We start from the raw sequence: 17,366 nt of genomic DNA on the forward strand, positions 1-17,366 counted from the left end.
CGGGTCCGGTCCAACAGGAGGGTCCCAAAATGTGCAAACCACACCTCCTGACAGAGAAAGGAGGGTGGTGAAAGGCCTACAGATGGATCGGATCGGCGAGGTCAGCGGAGTCCAGGAGGCCTGGCGAAGTGTTTTTGAAAAAGGTCACGTGCGAGCTGGGGATGACAGGTGTCAAGCAGGGCCCGGGGAGACGAGGACCCCGGCGGCTTTCAGTTTCCCCCCGCCACCGCCCCCATCAGCTGTCTTAGGTCCCCACCACGACCACCATCCCCATGGCTTTCACGACACCACGCGGCACCAAGCTCACGCCGGGGGATCCTGGCCTAGGCAGGTGGAATGTGCGCATGCCGTTGAGAGAGAGGGGCAGCGGCTTGGCGGCAGCAGCAGCAGCAGCAGCAGCAGAGACGGCGGAGGGGGCCGGTAGCCCCCGTGGCTTGGACCGCGACGGCGGCAGAGTGGCCACGGCTGTGGCTGTAGCTGTGGCTGTAGCTCTGGGTGCTGCACGGTATTGCTGCCTGATGTTGCTGCACGGCGACTGGTCGCGGCTACTTGTTATCGGGCTGTCGGCTGGTTTCGTTCTGGACCTGGCACATGGGTTTTCCTGCGGGGGGGGGAGGGACCTGGTTATGTCTTGGAGGGAGAGATGGCTCATGTGGTGGTGAGCGGGCAAGTGCTTGAACGAACGAACGAACAATACGTTTTTAAGTAGGGGTTGGAGAGGACGGGTAAGGTTGGTTGGTTGGTTGGCTTGTTGGAGCTGGTTGGGTAGGCGGATGCCCCGCCACCGTCACGGCGGCACCCCGCGGGGAAAGCTTTGGGGACGGACGGAGGTTGTGTCGACGGGTGCCTGTGTACGACTAACTACGACCTGCATGTGCTGCTGCTTGGTGCTGATGGTGTGTTTTTCAATGCGATGTCATAGTGGCATGGCTCGATGGTTGCTAAACGGTAGTATTGTTTGACTGTGTGCTGCTGTATTGTGACTGCTTGGGATGGGAAAAAAACAGGTGTCGGCTATAGGCATTTCATGGTTTGCGCGTGGCGGGAAAGAGAGGAAGCTGCAATTTGCTGTCGCTGTGGTGTGTTTTGGTGGCAGGGGAAACGGGGGGAAATGGGAAAAGGGAGGGGGGAGGGGGAAAAGGCGGTTTGGGAATTCTTAGCTGCTGTGTTTTTGTGCCCTATTCCGGCATTTAGCTGTCAAGGGTAAGCGGTGGCAATTCATACGTTATCTGTGCCTCTGTCTGCGCCCGTGGTGGTGCGCATTTTTCTTCTTGGAGACTGGTGAGTTACTGTTTTCGGGATGGGCCATGAACCTCGAACACATAAATGCCGCTCCTGTGTACGACGACCGGTACGGATGCGGGCATGGGCATGAAGCTTGGGCGGCGGTGGCACCGGCGTACATGCCCTTTCGCACATCGAAGGGTGCAGTGTTTCGGTAGGATGCATCGCTTGACGCGACCGAGATTCCGCTTTGTTGAGAGCTTTTGACGGAGCAGTATAATTGGAAATGACTCATCGTCTTATATAATATATTTTGCGCTTAGGTGTGCTTTTGCCCTCGTGTGCCAGCATGCATGGCTATACTGGGTTTCACTCGAGCGACATGCATATGTGGTGGTAGTGACATGCATGTGTGTGGTACGGCAACAAGGGCCTCCCAATCGTCGTTAAAAATGTTGAACCCAGGCATGGCTGAATTGATGGACGGGATTGCTGCAGGCTGTCGAAGTGGCCGCTGCTTCCCTGCCGCATGCATTCTTCCAGGTAAGGGGTAGACGCGGAAGAATGCTGTGCACTTGTACGAGCAGATGTACGAAATTCGCTGCAGGCGCTGCCATACCTTGCGGCAGGCCCACGGCGCCCATGGCAAGTGTCTCGCTGATTTTTCATGCGCATAATAAGTGGATTGGTTTTTGAAATAAGAATAAAAAAACGTGTACTTCATGCACGGCGGCGCATTTGTAAAGGGGGGGGAGGAACCCGTCGGCAGCTTCATGATTAGGCAAGTTGTAACCTGTCAAAGGTCAAACCTGCGCGGTTATTTTTGGGGCGGTCCGCACGTCCTGCACGTCCGATGGGGGAAGGTATGTTTGTGCCTGGTGGTACGCGTGCCATGTATGTCGTACAGCTTATGAGTGGAGCGGCGCATTCCGCTCGGCCCACCTTCAATGTCTGTTGGTTTCCGATGGTGTTGTCATATCGATTTAAACTAACTGAAATACCTTTGGAGGTCTGTCCCTTTCCCGTCTCAACCTACCCTCTTGCAAGCGTTTATGTTTTTTGAATTGATTCCCGGCCGTTGTGTGCGATCCATGCTGAAGCTAGGAATGACCTAAATCGGAATTGTTTATATTTGTCTCTTTGCTAAACGCAGCAGCTGTTGGTTGCCGGAAAATTTGGGGCGCAACTAGGCTCCAAAAGTTGTTTCGCCAGGAACTCCACTTGGCTTGGAATTATTTGCTGGGGCAGAGAGTATGAAGCTCCTTTCGGGTTTGGTGGATGCGTTGAAAGCCAAGGACTACGGGTTCTGGGCATGCGTGGCTGCTGCGGCGACAGCGGCCGTTGGGATAGCCACATACTACGCAAGAAAGAGCTATGAGATATATGTTCCAATTCAGGTAAAGCATTGGGCTTGCATCTGCGCGCCCAAGGAAACTGCTTCCCGCCATCATCACGCCGAAAAGCAGAAACAATGCCCGCCATCTCGACATGCAGTATCAATACCGACCTGGCACCATCAGCGGTTGGTTGGCAAACGCACTGGCGAAGCACTCCAAGAGCCGCCGCAGTAGGTTCCGTTGTCCGTGCCCATGCCGGTCCATCACCTTGCCAACCCGGTTCTGGCCGCGTGCAAATTTGCAGAAAAGCGCCCTGTCCGCGTCTACCTTGACGGTTGCTTCGATATGATGCATTACGGCCACGCTAACGCGTTGCGACAGGTGCGGTATTGACTTGGTCCATCCATGGAAGGCCCCTGAGGCATTCAAGAGGGCCGAGCCTTTGTAATACGAAGGCAGAGCGTTCCCAACCCGTGTGTGATTCCTCTGTTTCTTTGTATTGGGTCCAGGTCCGCAAAGTGGGCCGGGTCCAGCGGCAGTAGCCTTCCCTTGCACGAACATCCACACGTGGAATAGGATCCCACGTGGCCCTCCTGTACATACATGCAATGCCAAAGTGTGGCAAGAGTTTCGGGAGCACGGTGTTTCGTAGGAATGCTCTGTGACCCAGATCCTTGCTGCGCCTCCGTACTACCCATTTCCTCCCCTTTTCCCTTCCCCCCCCTGCGTAAACGTGATGAGCACCTTTGAACCCCCACCCCGCCCCGTCGTCTTCCCGCTGTTCCTCCTTCCTCGGCGTGTCTCCCAGGCCAAGGCTGTGGGCGATGAGCTGGTTGTGGGTCTGATCAACGACGCGGAGATCCTGCGTTGCAAGGGGCCCCCCGTCATGAACGAGGAGGAGAGGTACACGCTGGTGGAGGCGGTCAAGTGGGTGGATGAAATACTGAGAGGTGAGCGGACTTAAACCACAAAAATCACAACAAACATGGAATTATATTCCCAAGCCTTGCAGCCCCGGAATCCGGAAGTCCTATTTGCACTCCCCTTTTACAGCTCTTGGTTGCATAGGCCTTTTTTCCTTAGGGTTATTATTGTATATTTTATGTCGCCGTCACCGTCACTGCCATTAAAAGACCAAGAGCGACATGACCACCACCGGGACCATCACATCACATCACCATCACCGGGGCATTACTGTGATCACCAGCATCAGCACCAGCATCAGCACATCCTTAACGGATCGACGTGTCCACACGATACCTTCCCCCGCGGGGTTGCCGCGGGGTTGCCGAGGCGTGTGTGCGTGTGTGTGTGTAAGGGGTGGGTGGGGGGTGGGTGGGTGGGGGGTTGAGTGGAGTGGGTGGGGGGGGGTTTGAGGGGTGCCACCGTAGCTGCGGGTCGGGGAGAGCGGGCTGGAGGAAGGGAAAACAGGTTGATGGCGGGAAAAGTGAAAAAGCAGCAAAAAGGCTGTAAAGCAGGCCTGCATGCATGAGCATCGACTTGAAGCCGTGAAGGTGACAGGGATGGGAGGGAGGGAGGGAGGGAGGAAGGGGGAAAAGGGATTCAAGAAGTGAGATGCACAGGTGGACGGCAGCGGGTCGTGAAACCCCCCTGCGACAACCCCCTCTCCCCCTTCCCCGAGAGCTGCACAGCACACGACGACATGGCTGGGATTCCGAGTGGTGGAGGGGGGAAAAAGGAGCGGGATGTGAGCGGTTGGTAGTTCTTTTCGGTGATGGTGGTGACGATGATCATGATCATGATCATGATGATGTAAGGAGGAGGAAGGAAGGAAGGGGTGTCGATTGTTTCTGCTGCACGTCCGAAGCCGCAACTAGAAGAAGGGCCCCAACAGGGGAAAGTGGTAGTTAGTTAGTGGCAATTCTGTTGACAGGGGTGCACCTAAACAGGGCCCTTTCAGCGCCGCGTCCCGGTTCGTCAGGGCCCCCCCTCCCACGTCGGCTCCTTCTTTTTGTGTTGTTGTTGCTGCTGCTGCTGCTGCTCCTGCTGTCATTCTGCTGTCGTTCCGCTGTACGTGTGCATGTATGTTTGTTTCAGGTGTGCCGTACGATCTGAACCCGGAGTTCATCCACGAGCTGTTCACGAAGCACCGGATAGACTACATCATCCACGGAGATGACCCCTGCTTGCTCCCAGACGGGTCGGATGCGTACGCACATGCTAAGAAGCTGGGGCGGTTCAAAATGGTGCGAAGGGGGGTGGGGGGAGGGAAGCATCGAGAAGAGTGGGTGGATGGTGTGGAGAGGGAGCTTCCTCGCAGTCGCCTCCATCACCTCCCCCCCTCTCCCCGATGGATGCACATCGCCACCGTTTTTTTAATCCAGTTGTCCTTCCGCTATGCATGTATGCATGTACGTATGTACACACGTTCTCGATCCACTCCTTCCCTCGCCATATCACCACCATAATCATGCGGTTGCTGCCCCAACCAACCAACCAACCGATCCGGGCTTATGCACGCAGGTGAAGCGCACTGAGGGTGTGAGCACCACGGACATTGTGGGCCGGATGCTCACATGCAGCCGGGTCAACCACTTCATCAGCCATGACGAGGTAGGAAGGGAAGTGGTGGTGGATGGGGAGGAAAGGGACGGGCCCCGGCTGTCCTTGCGTGGCATGGGCTGTGCGGATTGCTGTGGGTAACGCCCCGTGGGGTTCTTCCTGGGCTGGTATTGGGTATTGCTTTCGATCTAGGGCTTCTCCGTAATTCGTATGTTTGTATGTATGTATGTAAGCATTCGTGTGTGCTATAATTCCATGGCGCGTACCTCTTTTTCCCCCTTGGGCCCCTTTCCGTTTCCATGTGGCTCCTGTTGAGCTCGTTTGCCCCCCTTTTCCCCCCTTTCCCCCCCTCCAACCTGGGCCCCCTTTCCCCCCCTCCAACCTGGGCCCCCCTCTCCCGCAGCCCCACCCTCTCGCCAAGTCGTTCAGTCTGGGCAGCCCCCGGGAGGAGTCCGGCAAGGAGGCCTCCAGCAGCGATGCGAACACCAGGACCACTCTGAGCAAGTGAGTGAGTGAGGGGGGGGGAGGGGGGGGGTTGCGTCAGTGTACGTGATGGCCGTACTGCGTTACTTTTTCAATGTTTCGCGTTGCGGGGACCTGAGCGACGGTCTGGGGTAATGGCCGACTGGTGACAGAGAGGGCACAGGGGCACTGGAGGGAGAGGAGGTGGGCCCTGGCCGTCGCGTGTGAGTATGTGTACATGTGTTGTAATGTAAGCAACTGCGTATGCACACATACATACATACATACATACATACATACATACATACATACATACATACATACATACATACATACATGCTTACTACCTAACGTACTTACCTACAGACCACCAAGGGATGCACGGAGAGCAATGTTGGTTTGAGTGCCCACCTGCTGGTGTGTGTTTTGTGCGTATGTATGTATGTATGTATGTATGTATGTATGGGGATCTGTCTGTCTCCTAGCTCTTGGCATGACACCCCTGGTACTCACCTCCCCACCGCCCTACCTCTCTTCGACCACCCCCACCCCCCCACACCTTCCTGCAATCGGTGCATTGGAACCCTAAGGTTGGCCGCGCTTCCCCCCTTCTCCGCCCTCCTTGACTATGCACATATTCAACCACCCGACCTCCACCCGCCTACCCCTACCCCCTTCCCCTCCGTTCCCCCGGGGTCATCATGCCACGTCATGCCACGTCATGCCATGGCGCCAGGTTCCTGCCCACCAGCCGGCGCCTGGTCCAGTTCTCCAACGGGCGGGTGGCCCCCGAGGGGGCGCATATCGTGTACATCGATGGAGCCTTTGACTGCTTCCACCCTGGCCATGTGAAAATCCTCAAGGTGTGTATGCGGCGGTGGTTTGGGAGGGTGTTTGGGGGGGGGTTAGTGGGGGTAGAAGCAGTAGGGGTGGTTGTTGCACCGTTTGCAGTTCAGTTCGGCGTAGGGAAGAGCACCCCAACCTGCCTGTCTCACAGCGACATGCTCACCACCCCGCTCTCGAGTTTCTCCCCCCTCCCCTGCACACGGCTTCACTTGTTCATGGTTTGTCTTTTCCCCGTTCCCCCCACACAAACAAACCGCTTGTGCGCACGTGTTACCTTTCCCGCCCCGTCCGTCCTCCTTGTCGGGGCTGCTGCTTAGCTCGGTCTTAGGTGAGGCCCGGGCTGCAATCCGCCCCTCACACGGGCTCCCCCAGGGGGGGCCACCTGTCCCGCGTATTGTTCTGTTTCCCGCTGTGAACACACACACACACACACACACACACCACCACCACCACCACCACCACCCACCCACCACCCACCCACCACCACTACCACCACCTGGCTCTCCCTGGCCAGGCCGCCAAGGCTGAGGGCGACTTCCTGCTGGTGGGGCTCCACACGGACGAGGAGGTGCAGGCGCGGAGGGGCCCCCACCTGCCCATCATGAACCTGCACGAACGCAGCTTGTCGGTGCTGGCCTGCAAGTGAGTGAATGCCTGTCCATATGTATGTGTGTGGATGTGTGTGGATGTATGTATGTATGTATCCATGTGTGTGATTAGGGTTTAAGTTTTTGGGGTACGGATAAAATGTCGGGGCTGTAGGGTATGTGTGCGGGGTGGAGGGGATGCGGGGGGGGATGAGCGACCAATACGATATGAGTAATGCGGAAGGTGGAAGAGGAGCCCTGTGGGACTTGGGAGCAGTGTTGAGGCGGGGGGGGGGGAAAAGGGGTTTCCTAATCAGGTCGAGGCGGGGGAAAAGGGGTTTCCTAATCAGGTCGGGCGGAGACCGCAGGCCGTCCACATTAAACCAAAGTGGCCCTTCAAGTCGTTGTCCCGTATGTATGTCCTGCAACACATCCGTCAGCGTCCTCGCCAAGAGCCATATCCGTCGAGTTGGTGGGGTGGGGTGGGGGGAAGCGAATAGGCTCAGCAGCACTGCATTGCCCTACATCGCGCTGCACTGCACACACACACACACACACACACACACACACACACACACACACACACGCACACACGCACACGCACACCCACCCGGGGTGAACTCCGCTTTGTGCGATTGAGCATGCGTGTGTTGTGCGCAAAGGTGTGGCTGTGTGTGTTTATGGGAGGTTGCCGCCAACCTTGCCGACAGACCTTGTTTCTTTCTTCCCAATCGAACCATGCATCAAACCTGCTGTACGGCAGGTACGTGGACGAGGTCATTATCGGCAGTCCCTGCGTCATGACGGACGACTTGATAAAGACGTTCAACATTAGTTTGGTGGTGCGGGGGAGTGTCTCCGAAACCAGCATGCTGGGGCCCGTTAAGCAGGTGAGGCGGAAGAGGGCAGGGGATGAGAGGTGGGAGGGGAGGGAGGGGAGAAGCTCATGATGCCGATGCAAGATTAATAAGAGGCACCTGCCGACACGTCCAGCCCACACACTCTCACAGCCTGGGGAGGGGAAGGCGGTGTGGAGATGTGGAAGAGGAGGATAGGAGGGTGTGGGACTCGCGAGGTGAGGGGGAAGGAGGAGGGGGAGGGATAGGGGGCCGCCAACCAGGGTTCTTCACCCCGATTCGGGCCCGAACTTTTTTGAGATATTTCCGTTTTGCCCGAAAGGAAAATTAGTGTGCCCCGGAGTATTCCGAACGGAGTTTGGGCCTTTTAGAGCATTTTTTCGGGGACCCCACCGAAGCCTTTTGAAGGCATTTTCGGTGAAAACCGAACGATATTTCAGCGTAAATTTGCATGTTTTCGGGCGCAGACGGGGCCTGGAAACCGGGCTTGCCGTATAAGGCCCGCTGGGTCACCAGTCAAACAACAAGTACATATGTGCATTGCGGCTGTTTCGCAGCTGTATCGCAGACATTTTTATACATCTAAGCATATCCATATGCCACATTTGTGTCCTGCCCACTCAAACAGCGTGTGTTGAGCGTGGCTTTAGTGTCCACCGCATTACCAAGAACAGGCTGCCGAACAGGCTGGCTGTCCCGTCCATTGATTCCCTTCTGCGTGTTGGATTACTCGGTCCAGCCGTGGATATGAAATGCCAACCCCTTGTGATTTAAAGCTGCTGAGGAGTATGTTGCAAAGAACCCGGATGGGCTCCTGCACCGTATTGCCAAGGTGGGCAACTGTGTTGTGGGCAGTGAAATTGCTGAGGCCTATTATCCTTCTGATAACGAGGAGGTCGAGGGTGTGGCAAGTGATGAGGTGTACCCGCCTGAGGAGACGGATGATGATGTGGCAGGTGTGGTGGAGGCAATGGCTGCAGAGGTGGATGAGGAGCGGCGCCTTCTTGGCTTTGGGTAAAATCCTTGCTGAAATATTTCTCCCAGGCGCTATGTTCCAAAACAAAGTCAAACACCTGTTAATTCGGCCGTCCTAGCATATAACGGTAGAATCCAGCTAAAATTTACCCCGAAAACCGCTTCAGACAGTTTCGGGGTACCCGAAAACACTCTCCGGCTGACAGGAAAATTTTCGGGGAGGGCCCCGAAAGGTTATTCAGAGGGTATCGGACACGGCCGAAATTTTTGGTTACCCTGGTGAAGAACCCTGCCGCCAACCCGCCAACCAGCCTCCCAATACAACCAGCGCCATCATAATAACCCCCCCACCACCACCACCAACAACAACAACAACAACAACGGCATCCCCCTCCACATCCCCCGGTGCTCCATTCAACCCTCTTATTGCCAGCTGGGACCCTTTGGGCCCCCGTAGCACGTGATTTCCCCCACCCCGCCACCACCCTACTCCCCTTCGCCGCCCTCTCCCTCCCCCTCCACGCACACCCTCCCGCCCCGGGCGGCCCCTCCCCCTCCCCCCCACTACACCCCACTACACCCCCTCCAGGAGCGTTACTCAGTCCCCCGGGCCGCCGGCATATTCCGGGAGCTGAGGAGCCCCTCGGAGGTCACCGCGCGCAACATCATTCACCGTATCGTGGACAAGCGAGCGGCGTTCGAGGAACGTAACGCTCGCAAGGTCAAGGGCGAGGAGGCTTACTATGCGGAGGCCAAGTCGTACGTGCAGGAGTTGTAGAGGGGAGGGTGAGGGCTGGGCCCCGGCAGATTGACTCCCCGGGGGGTTTAAGATGATTCGATTCGGGCGCTAGCTGCTGACATTGTTGTTGATAGCGGTGATGGTGGTGGTGGTGGTGGTGGTAATAGTGGTGGTGGTGGTGGTGTCTTCTGTTTGGCTAGTTTGTTCCTGTTGTGCAACATGGTGTGTGCTCAAGCAGAGGGAGGGAGGAATTCCTTCCGTTCGACTGTGTCGTATGTCGTATGCATGCATGTATGTATGTATGGCGTTGATTATGCTGTGGGCTTAAAAGCCGGGGGGGGAGCCAGAGGGCCGAAACACAGCGCGCCCGGGTCAGACCGCGTACGAGATACGACGGCTGACACTAAGCAGCAGCGCTCCCCACCGGGGGGTAGCGCACCAGCTAAACGGCTACTTGGTCCGCTGGTCACCTAACATTAACGAAGTCTCACTCGGGGAGTTCTTACTACGGCCAGAACGTACAGGAAAACCTCAAAGAGCACGTGTTCAGGACCTGGGCGACCGGGAGCCCGACGAGTCATCCCGGGCTGCGGAGGTCACCAAGCTCCCAAAAGCCTCATTTAACAGAGCGACCAGCCACTCGCCTGTTCAGCAAACTGGCTAAGTTTAGTAAAGGTATGGAGTAATCTTACATGTAACGGATTATTCTTTAACCTTCTTGTATCGCACGTATAATTCAGAAATGCGGAGATTACCATAGATATCAAAAGGGCGCAAAGCGCTCACACCACAAGACGTCAAACAGCCTCCCGGGACCACTTCCCAACCCCGCCTCTCCCCCCTGGGCTAGTCCAGGGGAGGTATCAACCGCAGGGGGGGTATCACCGCACGTGCCCATGGCCCCCCTACATAACATTGGGCCCAATTCGGAAAGTGCGCTAACGGGGAGATCCTGCTACGACACTCGGCGCGACCAGGCCCCCGAAAAAACCGCGGAGGGGAGTCGGCCCCCCCCCTCCTTTACCGCTCTACCTAGGCGGCCGGCTCCCAAGGCCCTTCCTTACTCACCACGTCCCGCAGCACCAGGACCCCTGAGTGTCGTACCCCGAGAGAAGCCAGCAGCCCGGCAGCACGCACGAACCTAGATGTACGGCCCCTCCTGGGCACCAACCTCCCCCTCATACCGCGCCCTCACTACACTCCTCAACCCTACATCCTCTTGGTGCTCTTTCCGCCTCTCCCCCTCCTCCCCCGATCTCACCCCACCCTTCCCCCGGGGCCCCCAGCCTTCTTACTCCCCCGGCCGCTGTTGTGGATCCCCCACTCGCCGCCACAGCTCCCTCGAACCCATAACCCCTCCCTTCCCGTCTCCTCCCCCCCAGCCCTCTCCACAAACCTCCGTAACCCATCCTTACTCCCTCAACCCCCACTCCCTTAACCCCCGCCACCTCCCCCGCCACCTCCCTCCAAAAAGCCCTGATTGGCCCCGAAGCCCCAATGCCCCATCCCGCTCTCCTTGAAAATATGCACGTATGTATGTATGTGCTGTGCTGTACGTTGGGCGGAAGAGGCGGAGGAAGAAAGGAACTGGAAAAGGGTAGCTAGCTGTAAGGCGGTCGTGACAGCTCCAGAATTGTGTTTTACGGTTTTCCTTGTTGGTTAGGTTTTCGGGCCGCGGTGGTCGGGCTTGCTTATGTTCCTTACGGTAAGTCCGTTTTTTGGTTGGTGACCTGTTGCTAGGTTGCATTTGCAATGCAGGAGGTCGCCCATTCCTTGATGGGGGGGCGCCCATCAGACGTGTGTTGGATGAACTGGTGGCCTGGTGCAACGGTGGTGGTGAAGGACCCCGTACTTGCCATCACCCAGACACGGACACTGATTGTGGAGGAGGGAAGGGGGCGGTAGGGGAAGGGGAAGATGCGCCGGCGCGCTGCGGGTGGATGAGGGCAGTGGGAGTAAGCGGAGGGAGCGGCGTGTTGCCCTTTAGAAACGCATCCTGCCTGTGGGGCCTGCTGCTGCTGCTGCTGCTGCTGTTGTGGTTGTCGCTGCTGTCTTCAGCTTCTTTTGCCATTTACCTGTGTGAATGGGTGTGTGGCGTGTGTTTTGGAGGCCAAGAGGGTTGAAAAGAAGATACGCTGTTGTGGAGGTCGGGAGTTCGAGTGCGCTCCGTTTGACAAGTAGTGTCGTACACAGTCGACAAGAACCTGGGAACTTGCTTTGGTAAGCTTTCGTGCCCTTCCCGGCCTCACTCACACATACACACACACACTCGCTGGGTTATGCGGGCAGTAGCGATGCAGGGCGGCACTCCACCACTGCTGGCGATTATTCGGTCCGATCCACTGATCGGTAACTAACACCTCATTCAGAGGGAGAAATAGATAGAGATTTCAGTCTGCAGTTGTCAGGCTCCCCTAAGTCACAACACCTCTTCCGTGCGCAATATTCTTGTCTTGGGAGGTGGGCTGGGTGAGCTGGGAAGGAAAAGAGGGATCAAATCCGGGAAAACTTGGAAAGATGTAAACTGTACATCTTGAATCGATCCCCTGGTGTGGGGGAACGGGTGCTCTGAGCAAGTGTGAGGGAAAAAACACTACATATAAAATGAAGTCTCATCGTTTGGAGAATGAAGAGGCTCCTCATATATAGGGGAACATAGTACGGTAGCATGGTCGTACGGTAGTCTGACTGTACAGCCGCTTCTAGGAGAGAAGAAGGCACACGTCATCATGTACACGGTTTGTGTCTGGTATGTGCGTGTGCCTCCTGGATAGAGAAAGATTCCTCTGCATGCTGGCAGCCCCGGAGAGGTTCTCAACATTCCCTCTTGGTGGCGAGGAGGAGTTCACGGGGGAGTTCACTAGCCAGCCGGGACAAAGGTTAATTCTCTTTGCCCCGACAATATATATTGCCCAGGTACTTGCGACAAGACCAGTTTAACTGCGGAATCAGATAAAATATTTCTTCAACTCCGGTGAGTTCGTCCGCACCCAAGGCCGTGACGGTACACAAGTAGATGTCGTAAAGCTCACAGGCAACAGTTACAAACGGCGCGCGCGCGTCAATAACAGCGACAACATCGCTCAGTGGTGGATGTGCGAGGGTCCACCCACCCAGCCACGCTCTCGCTCCCCCCGGATAGACCAAAGAAACAATACCCTCTTGCCCTCCCTTCTGTGCCATCAGCAAAACGCCTAATAGGGTACTCATCAGCGGTACAACTTAAATTACCACCAGAATAACAACGTCAGCAGCTAGCGACGCTAGCTATATGCTAGCATCAGGTCACCAAATTACGCTCTGCCTGCCCGCTTTCCCTTTTCCGCCAGCTTGATGCTGCCAAGCTGGTCGTTTTATTATTCACAGTTTTAATTTTTTTGAGTCGTCTATCGCCACGCAGCAACCGACCCGCAAAACATCACGCTCCAACCTGCCAAACCTACAAACACGCCTCCTAGAAATGAAGCTTCGAACATTATCATGCATCCCAAACCGCCATCCTGGTATGCCTGTACATCCGCAAACGAGGCTGTATGAATACAGGGCAAGGTACTTGGTGGTACATGTCTGCCAACCTGCTGGGAAAATATAATAACGACAGACAAGGACCTCATGTTTATGCCCCGCCAAACATACAGGTGAAAATAACCTAACACCAAAGCAGCCTAGCCTGCTCTGCGCTGCTATTTCGAGTGCTGTAGCCAAGAGCCGCAAAGAAAAACTCATCCCTCCCACACTACTGCAATCCTCTACGATCCTTCCTGCGCGCGCACGAGCACTGCTGCTCCTTGTCACCGTATCTAACCCGACTCAAGACGGTTCAAGGGCCCCGTGAAGAAGGGCACGAGAAACAGCAGGCATTCGCAAACAAATGGCGAAAGTGCCTTCCTCACGCTTACCGGACAGACATGGCCAATATCCATCGCCCGATTAACTGCTGCTACCACCGTAAAGTGCAAGATGATTCACTTCCGTACAACATCCGCGCGGTGCTGTAATCGTTGCGTGGCAGTGTCCTCGGCTACCGCGCATTAAAAGTTGAAAGAGTTTCAGTTTCAGACTAACAATTAGAAGCATGTCAACGGCAAAGCACGGAAAGATGGCCAGCAAGTTGGGGCGCAACCAGCATCCCAGCTCGGTAACCCTCTTCCGCCATGAGTAAGCTATAAATTATTATTTAGGACGCAAATCGCAGTAATAACTCAGCGCGCAAAGGATTATGCAATCACAGGGTGACCAACAAAACTTTCGCAAGGCCAAAAACCGTTACACTGCCTAGCTAACGTATGAGAAATTAACGTACCAATTTGGTTATGATAATAAGAGACGAGAAACGAGCAAAATAGAAGCTTAGGAAATCAGGCAAAAGGCCCAAGCATTAATTGCGTGGTATCTAATGCTTTGTGCGCCATCCCTCCATCAGAGGGCCTATGAATGCTCTACTGGCGGGGACAGGTTTGGTCCCAAGGTGTCCTGCTGTGGCGATGTTCCCCAGCGGCAATCAGTCCGCCGCTACTGTTCTCTTCCAGCCCCGCCGGCACCAGCCGCGCCATTTCCTTGCCATTGTTTTGTTGGAGCTTCCCAAGCCGTGCCGAAGCTGCTTTCTTAACGCGAAGCAGATACTCTTTTGCCTGCGCACAGCGGTGTACAAAATTTTCATGAGCTCAAATTGTGTCGACATTTTAACAATAATACGGCACTCAGGCCTTTCTGCCAAATCCTCCCCGCAAGCAAGGAAGCGTATTCCACTTCCACGCACGCGCACGGCTGATAGGTTAGCAGTCAAGAGTCCACACCCAATCAACAAGCCTGAATCTGCTTAGGCAAAGCTCAAGGCGCTCACCCACCTTGAGCTTGGCCAACGACGGTTGCCGATGGCGGCCTACTGCTGCCACCTCATCAAAGTAAGGCTCGTTAGCGCTGTCCCCGCAAATGAGGCTACTCGTCATGCTGCGGCTGGACAACTCTACCTGCTCCTGCCGTCCCGGGTAACCGTTCTTTCGTTGCCACCAGCATTTGCTTTTCTCAAGGACTGTAAAACGTTGCGGGAGTGCATTAGCGTGAACGTGTATTGTATCAGATTGTACCGTGTTTTGTGCCGTTTATAGCTAATACGGAACAAAAGGATTACCAATCATAGAGCTACGTAGGCAGCAGTACATTCTGAAGGCAACAAGCAGCAGGCCGTTGTGTGAACGCCCGAGTTCAGCACATGAACTTACAAGTGGAAGCGCGTTCTTCGTGTTGTTGAGCGGAAACGGTCTCCAGCTGCTGGAACTCGTTCCCGCCCCGCTGACGATGCCCCATTATCAGCCCCACGGTGTGCTTGCAGGCAACGGAGGCCTTCAGGACCATCCGCTTGAAAGGCAGCTCGCACGGGCCGGTTGTGCAAAAACGAGAAGAGCAGGGTAGTGATTCCAACATTAATATAACTATTTATTTCAAATAAGAGTGAAATGCAGACTTCCTTAAAGCCGACGCGTTAAACAATCTAGGCCTTTTAAAGGTGTTGGTGGCAATCAATAGACCCCACGCCGACCTGACTGTAGTCATCTACATAAAATGACGCTTAATTTAGGTTCTACATTAATAGAACTGCTATGCTGTGCTTTTGGAAGTTGTACCACCGGTTTTAGGTTTTGGCATTCGTACGGACTGGTGCGTTGAGCAATACCATCCGTAGCGTTTCCTTTTCGTAAATAGATTTGATTTTCATGTTAAGTATGATGCTTGGATTTTAAGAGGCTTTTTGTACAAGCATCCCTGACACGTTTTTGACTATCAACATAATGATGTATAGCCGCCTCTAAACTTCTTGTCCTCGCGAATTATCCAGTTTTTAATTATGTCTTGATCCTAGTTATCTCTTGAGGCTGCAATATGCTACTTGTTTCTTGCATTTTGGTCCAGTGACCATTTGGTTGGGGGGACCTTGGCAACTCAGAAATAGATTTCCATCCCAAATCCCAATTTCCATGATGTTTCATAACCCTCATGCGGTTAAACCAAAGCACGTAATGGTCGCGGCGTCGGCAAAAGAGGCAAAAAGCATCGGCGAAGACATCACCTTGCTCACATCTCGCCCCAAAGTGCAGCACTTAGCCAACCTGCACACCAACAAGTCGTTATTTGTCCGTAATCCATTACTGTAACGGCTCTTAATCCTAACGCATGTGCGGGTAAGCAGGTGCATGTTGCATGTGCCCACGCATGGCCGGGCGAATTAGAGGGCCAGAAGGCCCCCGACCGTAAGCAGATACGTTTGTGGCAGCGGGCCGACCCAAAGCGCATCACAACCCGAAACATGAATGAAAGCTATCTATCGCACACGTTACATAAATGTTCCGAATCGTTTTCCTTATCCCGCACCCGCACCCCTGTCTGGAAATGAGCTCTGCTGGGTCAATACATCAGTATACCCTGACTTATACGAGCCAGACGGACGCTAGCTCACGCTGTCTCCTATCCAGGGGCCAACCTTCAACCCAGACTTCGTAACTGATTCTCGTTCTCCTCCCATAAACCATCTCGGAGATCTGGTCTATGGGAGAACGAGAATCAGTTACGAGGGGGAGTCCCCATGCACTGCAGTGCAGCAGCAGCAGCAGCAGCAGCACCGAATCTATTACTCCTCTGCATTCCCCAAAAGATGCAATGCAACTACTGCGAATAATGCGGAAGCAATAGCTTTGTAGTCGTACAGCCGGACTATAGCCCTAAGTACCACTGCATTATTTTGCGCAGGAAAAAGGTATATAATTGTTCTCAAATGGTTACTTCAGGTATCTTCATGGTGGAAGCCATTACCCTTATTAGGAGTTGTAAAAGATTGCTGAGTTCCCTATTACTTGGTTGCCTATTCGTTGGTTGGTTGGTTGGTAGGTAGGTAGGTAGGAAGGTAGCAACCGAAGTAGGGCGTGTTGGGCTTTGAACAACAAGCAGACGAAAGACAGCTGACTGCCCCAGCTCGAACTCGGCGTTTCCTCCCCACCCCACTCCACTCCATGCCACCCGCACCCACATACCGCCTCGCTTACTTATACACAGTGTTAACCAAACCTCCTACCCCCGCTACAGCTGCTGCTATTTTGCTACAACATCTGCTACACCGACGTCAGCCGTACAGCTGTACGGCGTATGTCGTCCTGTACATCACCTGCCGCCCGGTAGACGGTGCGACCTTTCCTTTCGAAAGGAGGGCCCCTCGACCCCCCCCCTCCTCTCCCTCTGGGAGCCCCCCACTCCCTCCCTAACGATCAGCCCCCAACCGCGGCGCTTAGTCCCGGTGGCCCCACCCGCCCCACTCCCCCCTCCACCCCGTGCCCTGCTTGTTGGTGTTGTGCTTCTGCTGCTTCTGCTTCTGCTGCTGTGGTTGTTGCTGCTACTGCTGCTACTGCTGCTACTGCTGCTACTGTTGCTACTGCTGCTACTGCTGCTCCTACTGTTACTGCTGCTACTGCTGCTACTGCTGCTACTGCTGCTACTGCTGCTACTGCTGCTCCTACTGCTCCTACTGCTGCTCCTACTGCTACTGCTGGCCAGGCGATTGTCGCAACGCCTCCACCAGTAAGCTAACCTGACACACACACACACACACACACACACACACACACACACACACACACACACACACACACACACACACACACACACACACACACACACACACACCTGGGCGAACCCGCCGCTCCCCCACTCATCGTCTTGAGGGATACACATGCACCCCAACAACCTTAACTGCCCAACGCCCGAGTCCAATTCAGCAACTCATCCACATCCAGACCTCCGAAACCACCACCACCTCCTCCTCCCCCTC

At 55.1% G+C, this 17,366-nt stretch overlaps 2 protein-coding genes across 2 annotated transcripts; one reads left to right on the forward strand and one right to left on the reverse strand.

Moving 5' to 3' along the window:
* Positions 1 to 2,712: 2,712 nt before the first annotated feature.
* VOLCADRAFT_109104 (uncharacterized protein) lies at positions 2,713 to 9,589 on the forward strand (the record flags this gene model as incomplete). Its single annotated transcript, XM_002950762.1, has 10 exons — positions 2,713 to 2,791; positions 2,866 to 2,942; positions 3,370 to 3,511; positions 4,620 to 4,768; positions 5,046 to 5,135; positions 5,488 to 5,588; positions 6,283 to 6,409; positions 6,907 to 7,034; positions 7,743 to 7,869; positions 9,401 to 9,589. 10 exons carry the CDS (start codon positions 2,713 to 2,715, stop codon positions 9,587 to 9,589), a joined length of 1,209 nt encoding a protein of 402 aa, XP_002950808.1.
* Positions 9,590 to 11,408: 1,819 nt separating this feature from the next.
* VOLCADRAFT_91385 (uncharacterized protein) lies at positions 11,409 to 14,974 on the reverse strand (the record flags this gene model as incomplete). Its single annotated transcript, XM_002950869.1, has 3 exons — positions 11,409 to 11,480; positions 14,398 to 14,582; positions 14,773 to 14,974. 3 exons carry the CDS (start codon positions 14,972 to 14,974, stop codon positions 11,409 to 11,411), a joined length of 459 nt encoding a protein of 152 aa, XP_002950915.1.
* Positions 14,975 to 17,366: the final 2,392 nt, after the last annotated feature.

This window comes from Volvox carteri, assembly GCF_000143455.1.
Source record: "Volvox carteri f. nagariensis unplaced genomic scaffold VOLCAscaffold_20, whole genome shotgun sequence".
NCBI lineage: Eukaryota > Viridiplantae > Chlorophyta > Chlorophyceae > Chlamydomonadales > Volvocaceae > Volvox > Volvox carteri.